At 42.6% G+C, this 13,098-nt stretch overlaps 1 protein-coding gene across 1 annotated transcript in view; it reads left to right on the forward strand.

The window, feature by feature from the left end:
* LOC131950278 (polycystin-1-like) overlaps positions 1-12,358 on the forward strand; it is a 34,773-nt gene extending 22,415 nt beyond the window's left edge. Inside the window, exons 9-14 of the mRNA XM_059312359.1 lie at positions 302-471; positions 2,035-2,139; positions 3,108-3,791; positions 10,248-10,419; positions 10,602-10,801; positions 12,333-12,358. Coding sequence (XP_059168342.1) covers positions 302-471; positions 2,035-2,139; positions 3,108-3,791; positions 10,248-10,419; positions 10,602-10,801; positions 12,333-12,358 — 1,357 coding nt within the window. The remainder of the gene's footprint in view (positions 1-301; positions 472-2,034; positions 2,140-3,107; positions 3,792-10,247; positions 10,420-10,601; positions 10,802-12,332) is intronic.
* The last annotated feature ends 740 nt before the right edge of the window (positions 12,359-13,098 follow it).

A 13,098-nucleotide genomic window follows, 5' to 3' on the forward strand; every position in this document is an offset into this window, starting at 1 on the left:
TGTTTATTTTTGTCTTTTTGTTAATTTTTTGTTAAGTTTTTGTTTATTTTTGTCAAGTTTTTTTTATTTTTGTCAAGTTTTGTTTATTTTTGTCAAGTTTTTGTTTTTTTTTGTCAAGTTTTTGTTTATTTTATGTTTTTGTTTATTTTTGTCAAGTTTTTGTTTATTTTTGTCATGTTTTTGTTTATTTTTGTCAAGTTTCGTTTATTTTTGTTAAGTTTTTGTTTATTTTTGTCAAGTTTTGTTTATTTTTGTCAAGTTTTTGTTTATTTTTGTCATGTTTTGTTTATATTTGTACCAGGGATTTGTCCAGCAACCCCTGGTCATGTGACTGCAGTCTTGTGTGGCTCCAGACGTTTCTCAGGTCACTGGTCAACTCTGGTGGCAGCCTGTTCAACCAGGATACCACTCAGTGTAGCCCTGCCTCACCCACAGCCTTGACATTGACTCACACTGACACCTTCAGCTCCTGTAAGTTTTTTCTCTGATATCAAATATTAGCCCTCATTAGCCCTGAATGTCAGCTTTTGCCCTAAACCTTTGTTAGAAAAATGTACCAATTTCTATTCTATAATTGCAGGACTATAGTTTGTATGGGTATAAGCCAGGGGTCGGCAACCTTTTGAGTTAATTTTGGTGGCTGTTGTATTTGTACACTTTAGAAATGAAACTCAATTTCTTGTATGTGATCTGATAGCTTCTTACATTACTAGAACATATATGTAAAGTGCCAAGTGCTAGATTGCATAGTGGTGCTTATATAAGAGTTGACTCCTACACTGTGCTAGCTTGCCCACACCCACACTGTGCTAGCTTTCCCACACCCACACCCACACTGTGCTAGCTTGCCCACACCCACACTGTGCTAGCTTGCCCACACCCACACTGTGCTAGCTTGCCCACACCCACACTGTGCTAGCTTGCCCACACCCACACCCACACTGTGCTAGCTTTCCCACACCCACACTGTGCTAGCTTGCCCACACCCACACTGTGCTAGCTTGCCCACACCCACACTGTGCTAGCTTACCCACACCCACACTGTGCTAGCTTGCCCACACCCACACTGTGCTAGCTTGCCCACACCCACACTGTGCTAGCTTGCCCACACCCACACTGTGCTCGCTTGCCCACACCCACACTGTGCTAGCTTGCCCACACCCACACCCACACTGTGCTAGCTTGCCCACACCCACACTGTGCTAGCTTGCCCACAACCACACTGTGCTAGCTTGCCCACACCCACACTGTGCTAGCTTGCCCACACCCACACCCACACTGTGCTAGCTTGCCCACACCCACACTGTGCTAGCTTGCCCACACCCACACTGTGCTAGCTTGCCCACACCCACACTGTGCTAGCTTGCCCACACCCACACTGTGCTAGCTTGCCCACACCCACACTGTGCTAGCTTGCCCACAACCACACCCACATCTAAGAAAAAGATCATTATCTTGTAAGGTCACCATCTGTCCCATCTAACAAAAAGATCATTATCTTGTAAGGTCACCATCTGTCCCATCTAACAAAAAGATCATTATCTTGTAAGGTCACCATCTGTCCCATCTAACAAAAAGATCATTATCTTGTAAGGTCACCATCTGTCCCATCTAACAAAAAGATCATTATCTTGTAAGGTCACCATCTGTCCCATCTAACAAAAAGATCATTATCTTGTAAGGTCACCATCTGTCCCATCTAACAAAAAGATCATTATCTTGTAAGGTCACCATCTGTCCCATCTAACAAAAAGATCATTATCTTGTAAGGTCACCATCTGTCTCAGCTAGCAAAAAGATCATTATCTTGTAAGGTCACCATCTGTCCCATCTAACAAAAAGATCATTATCTTGTAAGGTCACCATCTGTCCCATCTAACAAAAAGATCATTATCTTGTAAGGTCACCATCTGTCCCATCTAACAAAAAGATCATTATCTTGTAAGGTCACCATCTGTCCCATCTAACAAAAAGATCATTATCTTGTAAGGTCACCATCTGTCCCATCTAACAAAAAGATCATTATCTTGTAAGGTCACCATCTGTCTCAGCTAGCAAAAAGATCATCTGAGGAACCCTTTGATTGGTTGATTGTGTGTCAGACGCTTTCATTGGCTAACTCTACCAATATACTTTGTGGTAAGTTAGAGCCTCAGCTTTATCTGAACCCTTCTGTCCCTAATGCCATTGATTTGATGATTTGCCCCTAATGCCATTGATTTGATGATCTGCCCCTAATGCCATTGATATCATGATCTGCCCCTAATGCCTTTGATTTGATGATCTGCCCCTAATGCCTTTGATTTGATGATCTGCCCCTAATGCCATTGATTTGATGATCTGCCCCTAATGCCATTGATTTGATGATCTGCCCCTAATGCCATTGATTTGATGATCTGCCCCTAATGTCATTGATTTGACGATCTGCCCCTAATGCCTTTGATTTGATGATCTGCCCCTAATGCCATTGATATCATGATCTGCCCCTAATGCCATTGATTTGACGATCTGCCCCTAATGCCATTGATTTGATGATCTGCCCCTAATGCCATTGATTTGATGATCTGCCCCTAATGTCATTGATTTGACGATCTGCCCCTAATGCCTTTGATTTGATGATCTGCCCCTAATGCCATTGATATCATGATCTGCCCCTAATGCCATTGATTTGACGATCTGCCCCTAATGCCATTGATTTGATGATCTGCCCCTAATGCCTTTGATTTGATGATCTGCCCCTAATGCCATTGATATCATGATCTGCCCCTAATGCCATTGATTTGACGATCTGCCCCTAATGCCATTGATTTGACGATCTGCCCCTAATGCCATTGATATCATGATCTGCCCCTAATGCCATTGATTTGACGATCTGCCCCTGATGCCATTGATTTGATGATCTGCCCCTAATGCCTTTGATTTGATGATCTGCCCCTAATGCCTTTGATTTGATGATCTGCCCCTAATGCCTTTGATTTGATGATCTGCCCCTAATGCCTTTGATTTGATGATCTGCCCCTAATGCCATTGATTTGATGATCTGCCCCTAATGCCATTGATTTGACGATCTGCCCCTAATGCCATTGATTTGATGATCTGCCCCCCAGATCCTCGTGAAGCAGCCTCCTGTGTTTATGACTTTGAAAGCCAGAACTATTCTCTGGTCCACTACATGGCTCAGGTCAAGGACACACCATCAAAGCTAACCTGCAGGAATCAATGTCACCAGTCAGGCTACCATTATTTTCTCTTTGACATCCATGACATCCATGACATCTATGATATATGTCTCTGTGGCAATGTCAGTAGCGAGTGTACAGACTGTGCCAGTCCACTCAACAGCTCCATGACATTATGCTCTGGTCAGTTCAGCAATCTTGTAGGTGGTTCTAGCATATTCTATGACCTTGACTTTGTGCTCTGGCCTGCCCAGCCTCAGGTCATGACCCTGATGACCCTGACCTTCAGTAACTCTGACCCTTGTTACAATAAGTTTACTTGGGACTTTGGGGATGGCAGCAGGGTCAGCCAAGGCACCACTCCAGCAGCTTCACATCTTTACCTCTATCCTGGGATCTTTGAGCTCACCCTGACCCTAATGGGCACCTGTCAACCAGAGACCATCTTCAAGGTCAATATTTCTGTGACCTACACGTCAGATCCTGGCCAGATGACCTGCCCCAGTTCCCCTCTCAGTACAGCTGACCAGGTCAACATTACAGCCACATTCACCTCAGCCTGGGGTCAAAAGGTCATGTGGCAATCTGAGCAGTCAGGTACACAACTCAAAGGTGAGTTCTTTGGGTGATAGGTAACTCAAAGGTGAGTTCTTTGGGTGATAGGTAACTCAAAGGTGAGTTCTTGTGGTGAAAGGTAACTCAAAGGTGTGTTCTTGTGGTGATAGGTAACTCAAAGGTGAGTTCTTTGGGTGATAGGTAACTCAAAGGTGAGTTCTTGTGGTGATAGGTAACTCAAAGGTGTGTTCTTGTGGTGATAGGTAACTCAAAGGTGAGTTTTTGTGGTGATAGGTAACTCAAAGGTGAGTTGTTGTGGTGATAGGTAACTCAAAGGTGAGTTCTTTGGGTGATAGGTAACTCAAAGGTGAGTTCTTGTGGTGATAGGTAACTCAAAGGTGAGTTGTTGTGGTGATAGGTAACTCAAAGGTGAGTTCTTTGGGTGATAGGTAACTCAAAGGTGAGTTCTTTGGGTGATAGGTAACTCAAAGGTGAGTTCTTTGGGTGATAGGTAACTCAAAGGTGAGTTCTTTGAGTGATAGGTAACTCAAAGGTGAGTTCTTTGGGTGATAGGTAACTCAAAGGTGAGTTCTTTGGGTGATAGGTAACTCAAAGGTGAGTTCTTTGGGTGATAGGTAACTCAAAGGTGTGTTCTTGTGGTGATAGGAAACTCAAAGGTGAGTTCTTTGGGTGATAGGTAACTCAAAGGTGAGTTCATGTACATTGTAGCCAAACAAAACATATCCCAAGAAACAAGACAAAATTAAAGTGAATAACTATAATTAGTCTGAATTTTCAAATTTGTCTGTGTGTGCATTATTCTGTTGCGTGATTTTGTGATTGCCATTTTTCTGGCAACCAAGAAAAACTAACAAACTCCTTCACATTGAGTGAGGCAGGTATCTATGCTATTGCCAATGATATTTTGGATGGTAATTTAGTTCCTGCAGGTATCTATGCTATTGCCAATGATATTTTGGATGGTAATCTAGTTCCTGCAGGTATCTATGCTATTGCCAATGATATTTTGGATGGTAAACTGGTTCCTGCAGGTATCTATGCTATTGCCAATGATATTTTGGATGGTAATTTAGTTCCTGCAGGTATCTATGCTATTGCCAATGATATTTTGGATGGTAATCTAGTTCCTGCAGGTATCTATGCTATTGCCAATGATATTTTGGATGGTAATCTGGTTCCTGCAGGTATCTATGCTATTGCCAATGATATTTTGGATGGTAATCTGGTTCCTGCAGGTATCTATGCTATTGCCAATGATATTTTGGATGGTAATCTGGTTCCTGCAGGTATCTATGCTATTGCCAATGATATTTTGGATGGTAATCTGGTTCTTGCCGCAGACTACAAACAAAGACACTGGAGTCCAGTGGAATTCGAAGGCTGGAGGATCTCAACTTTGATGATGACATGTGCCTAGCGCTGACAACATGTGCCTAGAGCTGACAACATGTGCCTAGCGCTGACAACATGTGCCTAGCGCTGACAACATGTGCCTACCGCTGACAACATGTGCCTAGGGCTGACAACATGTGCCTAGCGCTGACAACATGTGCCTAGCGCTGACAACATGTGCCTAGGGCTGACAACATGTGCCTAGCGCTGACAACATGTGCCTAGCGCTGACAACATGTGCCTAGGGCTGACAACATGTACCTAGCGCTGACATGTGCCTAGCGCTGACATGTGCCTAGCGCTGACAACATGTGCCTAGCGCTGACAACATGTGCCTAGCGCTGACAACATGTGCCTAGCGCTGACAACATGTGCCTAGCGCTGACAACATGTGCCTAGCGCTGACAACATGTGCAAACCAAACTGAATTGACTAGCTGAAGAAGCAAAGTTGGATTCAAAATCAGTAGAAAAACAACGGAGGTCATCAGAATAAAAAACAAACAGGACCTGCCCATACGGCTAAACGGGGAAAATATACGAGAAACTAAACACATTCACGTGTGTGATATGCCTTCAACACACTACGACGTTATGGAATTGAACAGATTCGTCACTCCAGAGCAAGAATCTCGACCATAAATGTTAAGGCAGTCTTGATTAACAGAGACCAGCAGAGTTACAAAGGCAAACAAAGGCATGCTACAGCTTCTCACAAACTTGTTTACAACAGGTCCTCCACATATGTTTACAACAGGTCCTCCACTTGTGTTTACAACAGGTCCTCCACAAACTTATGTTTACAACAGGTCCTCCACTTATGTTTACAACAGGTCCCCCACTTATGTTTACAACAGGTCCTCTACAAACTTATGTTTACAACAGGTCCTCCACTTATGTTTACAACAGGTCCTCCACTTATGTTTACAGCAGGTCCTCTACAAACTTATGTTTACAACAGGTCCTCCACTTATGTTTACAACAGGTCCTCCACTTATGTTTACAACAGGTCCTCCACTTATGTTTACAACAGGTCCTCCACAAACTTATGTTTACAACAGGTCCTCCACAAACTTATGTTTACAACAGGTCCTCCACTTATGTTTACAACAGGTCCTCCACTTATGTTTACAACAGGTCCTCCACTTATGTTTACAACAGGTCCTCCACAAACTTATGTTTACAACAGGTCCTCCACTTATGTTTACAACAGGTCCTCCACTTATGTTTACAACAGGTCCTCCACTTATGTTTACAACAGGTCCTCCACTTATGTTTACAACAGGTCCTCCACTTATGTTTACAACAGGTCCTCCACTTATGTTTACAACAGGTCCTCCACAAACTTATGTTTACAACAGGTCCTCCACTTATGTTTACAACAGGACCTCCACTTATGTTTACAACAGGTCCTCCACTTATGTTTACAACAGGTCCTCCACTTATGTTTACAACAGGTCCTCCACAAACTTATGTTTACAACAGGTCCTCCACTTATGTTTACAACAGGTCCTCCACAAACTTATGTTTACAACAGGTCCTCCACTTATGTTTACAACAGGTCCTCCACTTATGTTTACAACAGGTCCTCTACAAACTTATGTTTACAACAGGTCCTCCACTTATGTTTACAACAGGTCCTCCACTTATGTTTACAACAGGTCCTCCACTTATGTTTACAACAGGTCCTCCACAAACTTATGTTTCCAACAGGTCCTCCACTTATGTTTACAACAGGTCCTCCACTTATGTTTACAACAGGTCCTCCACTTATGTTTACAACAGGTCCTCCACTTATGTTTACAACAGGTCCTCCACTTATGTTTACAGCAGGTCCTCTACAAACTTATGTTTACAACAGGTCCTCCACAAACTTATGTTTCCAACAGGTCCTCCACTTATGTTTACAACAGGTCCTCCACTTATGTTTACAACAGGTCCTCCACAAACTTATGTTTACAACAGGTCCTCCACTTATGTTTACAACAGGTCCTCCACAAACTTATGTTTACAACAGGTCCTCCACTTATGTTTACAACAGGTCCTCCACTTATGTTTACAACAGGTCCTCCACAAACTTATGTTTACATCAGGTCCTCCACTTATGTTTACAACAGGTCCTCCACTTATGTTTACAACAGGTCCTCCACTTATGTTTACAACAGGTCCTCCACTTATGTTTACAACAGGTCCTCCACTTATGTTTACAACAGGTCCTCCACTTATGTTTACAACAGGTCCTCCACTTATGTTTACAACAGGTCCTCCACTTATGTTTACAACAGGTCCTCCACTTATGTTTACAACAGGTCCTCCACAAACTTATGTTTACAACAGGTCCTCCACTTATGTTTACAACAGGTCCTCCACTTATGTTTACAACAGGTCCTCCACTTATGTTTACAACAGGTCCTCCACTTATGTTTACAACAGGTCCTCCACAAACTTATGTTTACAACAGGTCCTCCACTTATGTTTACAACAGGTCCTCCACAAACTTATGTTTACAACAGGTCCTCCACTTATGTTTACAACAGGTCCTCCACTTATGTTTACAACAGGTCCTCTACAAACTTATGTTTACAACAGGTCCTCCACTTATGTTTACAACAGGTCCTCCACTTATGTTTACAACAGGTCCTCCACTTATGTTTACAACAGGTCCTCCACAAACTTATGTTTCCAACAGGTCCTCCACTTATGTTTACAACAGGTCCTCCACTTATGTTTACAACAGGTCCTCCACTTATGTTTACAACAGGTCCTCCACTTATGTTTACAACAGGTCCTCCACTTATGTTTACAGCAGGTCCTCTACAAACTTATGTTTACAACAGGTCCTCCACAAACTTATGTTTCCAACAGGTCCTCCACTTATGTTTACAACAGGTCCTCCACTTATGTTTACAACAGGTCCTCCACAAACTTATGTTTACAACAGGTCCTCCACTTTTGTTTACAACAGGTCCTCCACTTATGTTTACAACAGGTCCTCCACAAACTTATGTTTACATCAGGTCCTCCACTTATGTTTACAACAGGTCCTCCACTTATGTTTACAACAGGTCCTCCACAAACTTATGTTTACAACAGGTCCTCCACAAACTTATGTTTACAACAGGTCCTCCACTTATGTTTACAACAGGTCCTCCACTTATGTTTACAACAGGTCCTCCACTTATGTTTACAACAGGTCCTCCACAAACTTATGTTTACAACAGGTCCTCCACTTATGTTTACAACAGGTCCTCCACTTATGTTTACAACAGGTCCTCCACTTATGTTTACAACAGGTCCTCCACAAACTTATGTTTACAACAGGTCCTCCACAAACTTATGTTTACAACAGGTCCTCCACTTATGTTTACAACAGGTCCTCCACAAACTTATGTTTACAACAGGTCCTCCACTTATGTTTACAACAGGACCTCCACTTATGTTTACAACAGGTCCTCCACTTATGTTTACAACAGGTCCTCCACTTATGTTTACAACAGGTCCTCCACAAACTTATGTTTACAACAGGTCCTCCACTTATGTTTACAACAGGTCCTCCACAAACTTATGTTTACAACAGGTCCTCCACTTATGTTTACAACAGGTCCTCCACAAACTTATGTTTACAACAGGTCCTCCACTTATGTTTACAACAGGTCCTCCACAAACTTATGTTTACAACAGGTCCTCCACTTATGTTTACAACAGGTCCTCCACAAACTTATGTTTACAACAGGTCCTCCACAAACTTATGTTTACAACAGGTCCTCCACAAACTTATGTTTACAATAGGTCCTCCACAAACTTATGTTTACATCAGGTCCTCCACTTATGTTTACAACAGGTCCTCCACTTATGTTTACAACAGGTCCTCCACAAACTTATGTTTACAACAGGTCCTCCACTTATGTTTACAACAGGTCCTCCACAAACTTATGTTTACAATAGGTCCTCCACAAACTTATGTTTACATCAGGTCCTCCACTTATGTTTACAACAGGTCCTCCACTTATGTTTACAACAGGTCCTCCACTTATGTTTACAACAGGTCCTCCACAAACTTATGTTTACAACAGGTCCTCCACTTATGTTTACAACAGGTCCTCCACAAACTTATGTTTACAACAGGTCCTCCACAAACTTATGTTTACAACAGGTCCTCCACTTGTGTTTACAACAGGTCTTCCACAAACTTATGTTTACAACAGGTCCTCAACAAACTTATGTTTACAACAGGTCCTCCACTTATGTTTACAACAGGTCCTCCACAAACTTATGTTTACAACAGGTCCTCCACAAACTTATGTTTACAACAGGTCCTCCACAAACTTATGTTTACAACAGGTCCTCCACAAACTTATGTTTACAACAGGTCCTCCACAAACTTATGTTTACAACAGGTCCTCCGCTTATGTTTACAACAGGTCCTCCACTTATGTTTACAACAGGTCCTCCACAAACTTATGTTTACAACAGGTCCTTAAGATAAAGTGCGGGGGGGGGGGTGTAAAGACCTGTCCAACATCTGAAGTGCTGGGCAGAAACCTACAGATGGACAGACATCTTTCACCACGCCCAGAGCGTGAACGATGCTCTGAACGGTTGCGTGGTTGGTTGGTTTCTGGTTCTGTCCCAGAGGAAACGGGCACTCGCCGGCACAGTGATAAGCGTTGTAGCTGTTGGGCGAGATGATCCAGCCCGACCAGCCGATCTCCTCAAAGTCCACGAACATCTCGTACCGTGAACACGAGCGACGGTTCGGCCGGAAGTGCTGCGGCGTAAAAGTTCTTTTCTTCCGGGCAGCATCTCGGTGTTTGGTGCTTCTTCGACTTCTGGCACTGCTGTTAGAGCGGTGAACATTCCTGTTGCGCTCGTTTAGTTTGCGCACGCTGTTCTTGAAGCTGTCGTTTGTGTGCATCTGTCGGCTCAATGCGTCTTCCTTTATTTGGACATACTCTGCAACGAGATTTATTGATTTAAAATACACACACGTGTGCGTGGGCATGCTTGTTCGTGTTCGTGTGCAAGTACAGGTACAGACAGACAGACAGATAAAGGGACGGACGGACAAAAGTCTTCAAACAGTATGTTTTGTTTCCTCTAGAACCTACGTCTTGTGCTGGCATCTTGTCTGGTCCTGTGTGCTACGTGCCCAGCTCCCAGCAGGCATCATGGGAAGCAGCTCAGACTCTATGTCAGACAACTTACCCCAATGGACAGCTAGCTCAGGCAGCCACTGCTGCAGACAACTTGCTCCTTGCAAGATTGGTACCTAGGTAAACTCCAAACTTTTGTTTTCTCTAGACTAGTAACTATGTAAACAAATGGTTTATATATATATATATATATATATATATATATATATATATATATATATATATATATATATATATATATACATATATACATATATATATATATATAGAGAGAGAGAGAGTTAGTAAGTTTTGTCCACTAGCAGCCGAGCCTGGATGGGACTGAAGGCTACAAGTGTACCAGGGTTGTACATCTGGCTGGATGGCCGCAGCACTAGTGCCTTCAACAACTGGTCAGCTGGGGGTGGGGACGGAGCCTGCGTCTCTCTTGACCAGTCAGGACTTTGGCACACAGAGCCGTGTCAGCAGGAAAAACTTTTTGTCTGCCAGTACAGTCAAGAAGGTTTGTCAATCTGGCAAGTCACGTGACCAATCACATCCCGTGACTAGACCAATCACATCATGTGACTAGACCAATCACATCATGTGACTAGACCAATCACATCATGTGACTAGACCAAACACATCATGTGACTAGACCAAACACATCATGTGACTAGACCAATCACATCATGTGACTAGACCAAACACATCATGTGACTAGACCAATCACATCATGTGACTAGACCAATCACATCATGTGACTAGACCAAACACATCATGTGACTAGACCAAACACATCATGTGACTAGACCAATCACATACTAGACCAAACACATCATGTGACTAGACCAAACACATCATGTGACTAGACCAAACACATCATGTGACTTGACCAAACACATCATGTGACTAGACCAAACACATCATGTGACTAGACCAAACACATCATGTGACTAGACCAAACACATCATGTGACTAGACCAATCACATCATGTGACTAGACCAATCACATCATGTGACTAGACCAATCACATCATGTGACTAGACCAAACACATCATGTGACTAGACCAATCACATCATGTGACTAGACCAATCTCATCATGTGACTAGACCAAACACATCATGTGACTAGACCAAACACATCATGTGACTAGACCAATCACATCATGTGACTAGACCAAACACATCATGTGACTAGACCAATCACATCATGTGACTAGACCAATCACATCATGTGACTAGACCAAACACATCATGTGACTAGACCAAACACATCATGTGACTAGACCAATCACATCATGTGACTAGACCAATCACATCATGTGACTAGACCAAACACATCATGTGACTAGACCAAACACATCATGTGACTAGACCAAACACATCATGTGACTAGACCAAACACATCATGTGACTAGACCAAACACATCATGTGACTAGACCAAACACATCATGTGACTAGACCAAACACATCATGTGACTAGACCAAACACATCATGTGACTAGACCAAACACATCATGTGACTAGACCAATCACATCATGTGACTAGACCAATCACATCATGTGACTAGACCAAACACATCATGTGACTAGACCAATCACATACTAGACCAAACACATCATGTGACTAGACCAAACACATCATGTGACTAGACCAATCACATGTGACTAGACCAATCTCATCATGTGACTAGACCAAACACATCATGTGACTAGACCAAACACATCATGTGACTAGACCAAACACATCATGTGACTAGACCAAACACATCATGTGACTAGACCAAACACATCATGTGACTAGACCAAACACATCATGTGACTAGACCAAACACATCATGTGACTAGACCAATCACATCATGTGACTAGACCAAACACATCATGTGACTAGACCAATCACATCATGTGACTAGACCAATCACATCATGTGACTAGACCAATCACATCATGTGACTAGACCAAACACATCATGTGACTAGACCAATCACATCATGTACACTATTAATATAATTACCCAACCTGGCTTCTTGTCACCCTTTTTGTGGCAGGTATTATCCAATCTTCAATCTACTGATTGTATTATCCAATCTTCAATCTACTGATTGTATTATCCAATCTTCAATCTACTGATTGTATTATCTAAACTTTGTACTTGTGATTTCAGTAGAACTGCGAGTAAGCTGGCAAATGCTGGGCCTGGTCCCATTGCTAGATGAGCCTTTATTGCCAACGTTGGTCATAGAACTTGGAGCAGCCCCAGCAACACCTTCATCTTACACTTACATACTGCCAGGTGCAACATCTTCATCTTACACTTACATACTGCCAGGTGCAACATCTTCATCTTACACTTACATACTGCCAGGTGCAACATCTTCATCTTACACTTACATACTGCCAGGTGCAACATCTTCATCTTACACTTACATACTGCCAGGTGCAACATCTTCATCTTACACTTACATACTGCCAGGTGCAACATCTTCATCTTACACTTACATACTGCCAGGTGCAACATCTTTATCTTACACTTACATACTGCCAGGTGCAACATCTTCATCTTACACTTACATACTGCCAGGTGCAACATCTTCATCTTACACTTACATACTGCCAGGTGCAACATCTTCATCTTACACTTACATACTGCCAGGTGCAACATCTTCATCTTACACTTACATACTGCCAGGTGCAACATCTTCATCTTACATTTACATACTGCCAGGTGCAACATCTTCATCTTACACTTACATACTGCCAGGTGCAACATCTTCATCTTACACTTACATACTGCCAGGTGCAACATCTTCATCT

The sequence above is a fragment of the Physella acuta genome, unplaced genomic scaffold (genome assembly GCF_028476545.2).
Source record: "Physella acuta isolate Inbredline_101_S28 unplaced genomic scaffold, ASM2847654v3 ptg000750l, whole genome shotgun sequence".
Classification (NCBI taxonomy): Eukaryota; Metazoa; Mollusca; class Gastropoda; family Physidae; genus Physella; species Physella acuta.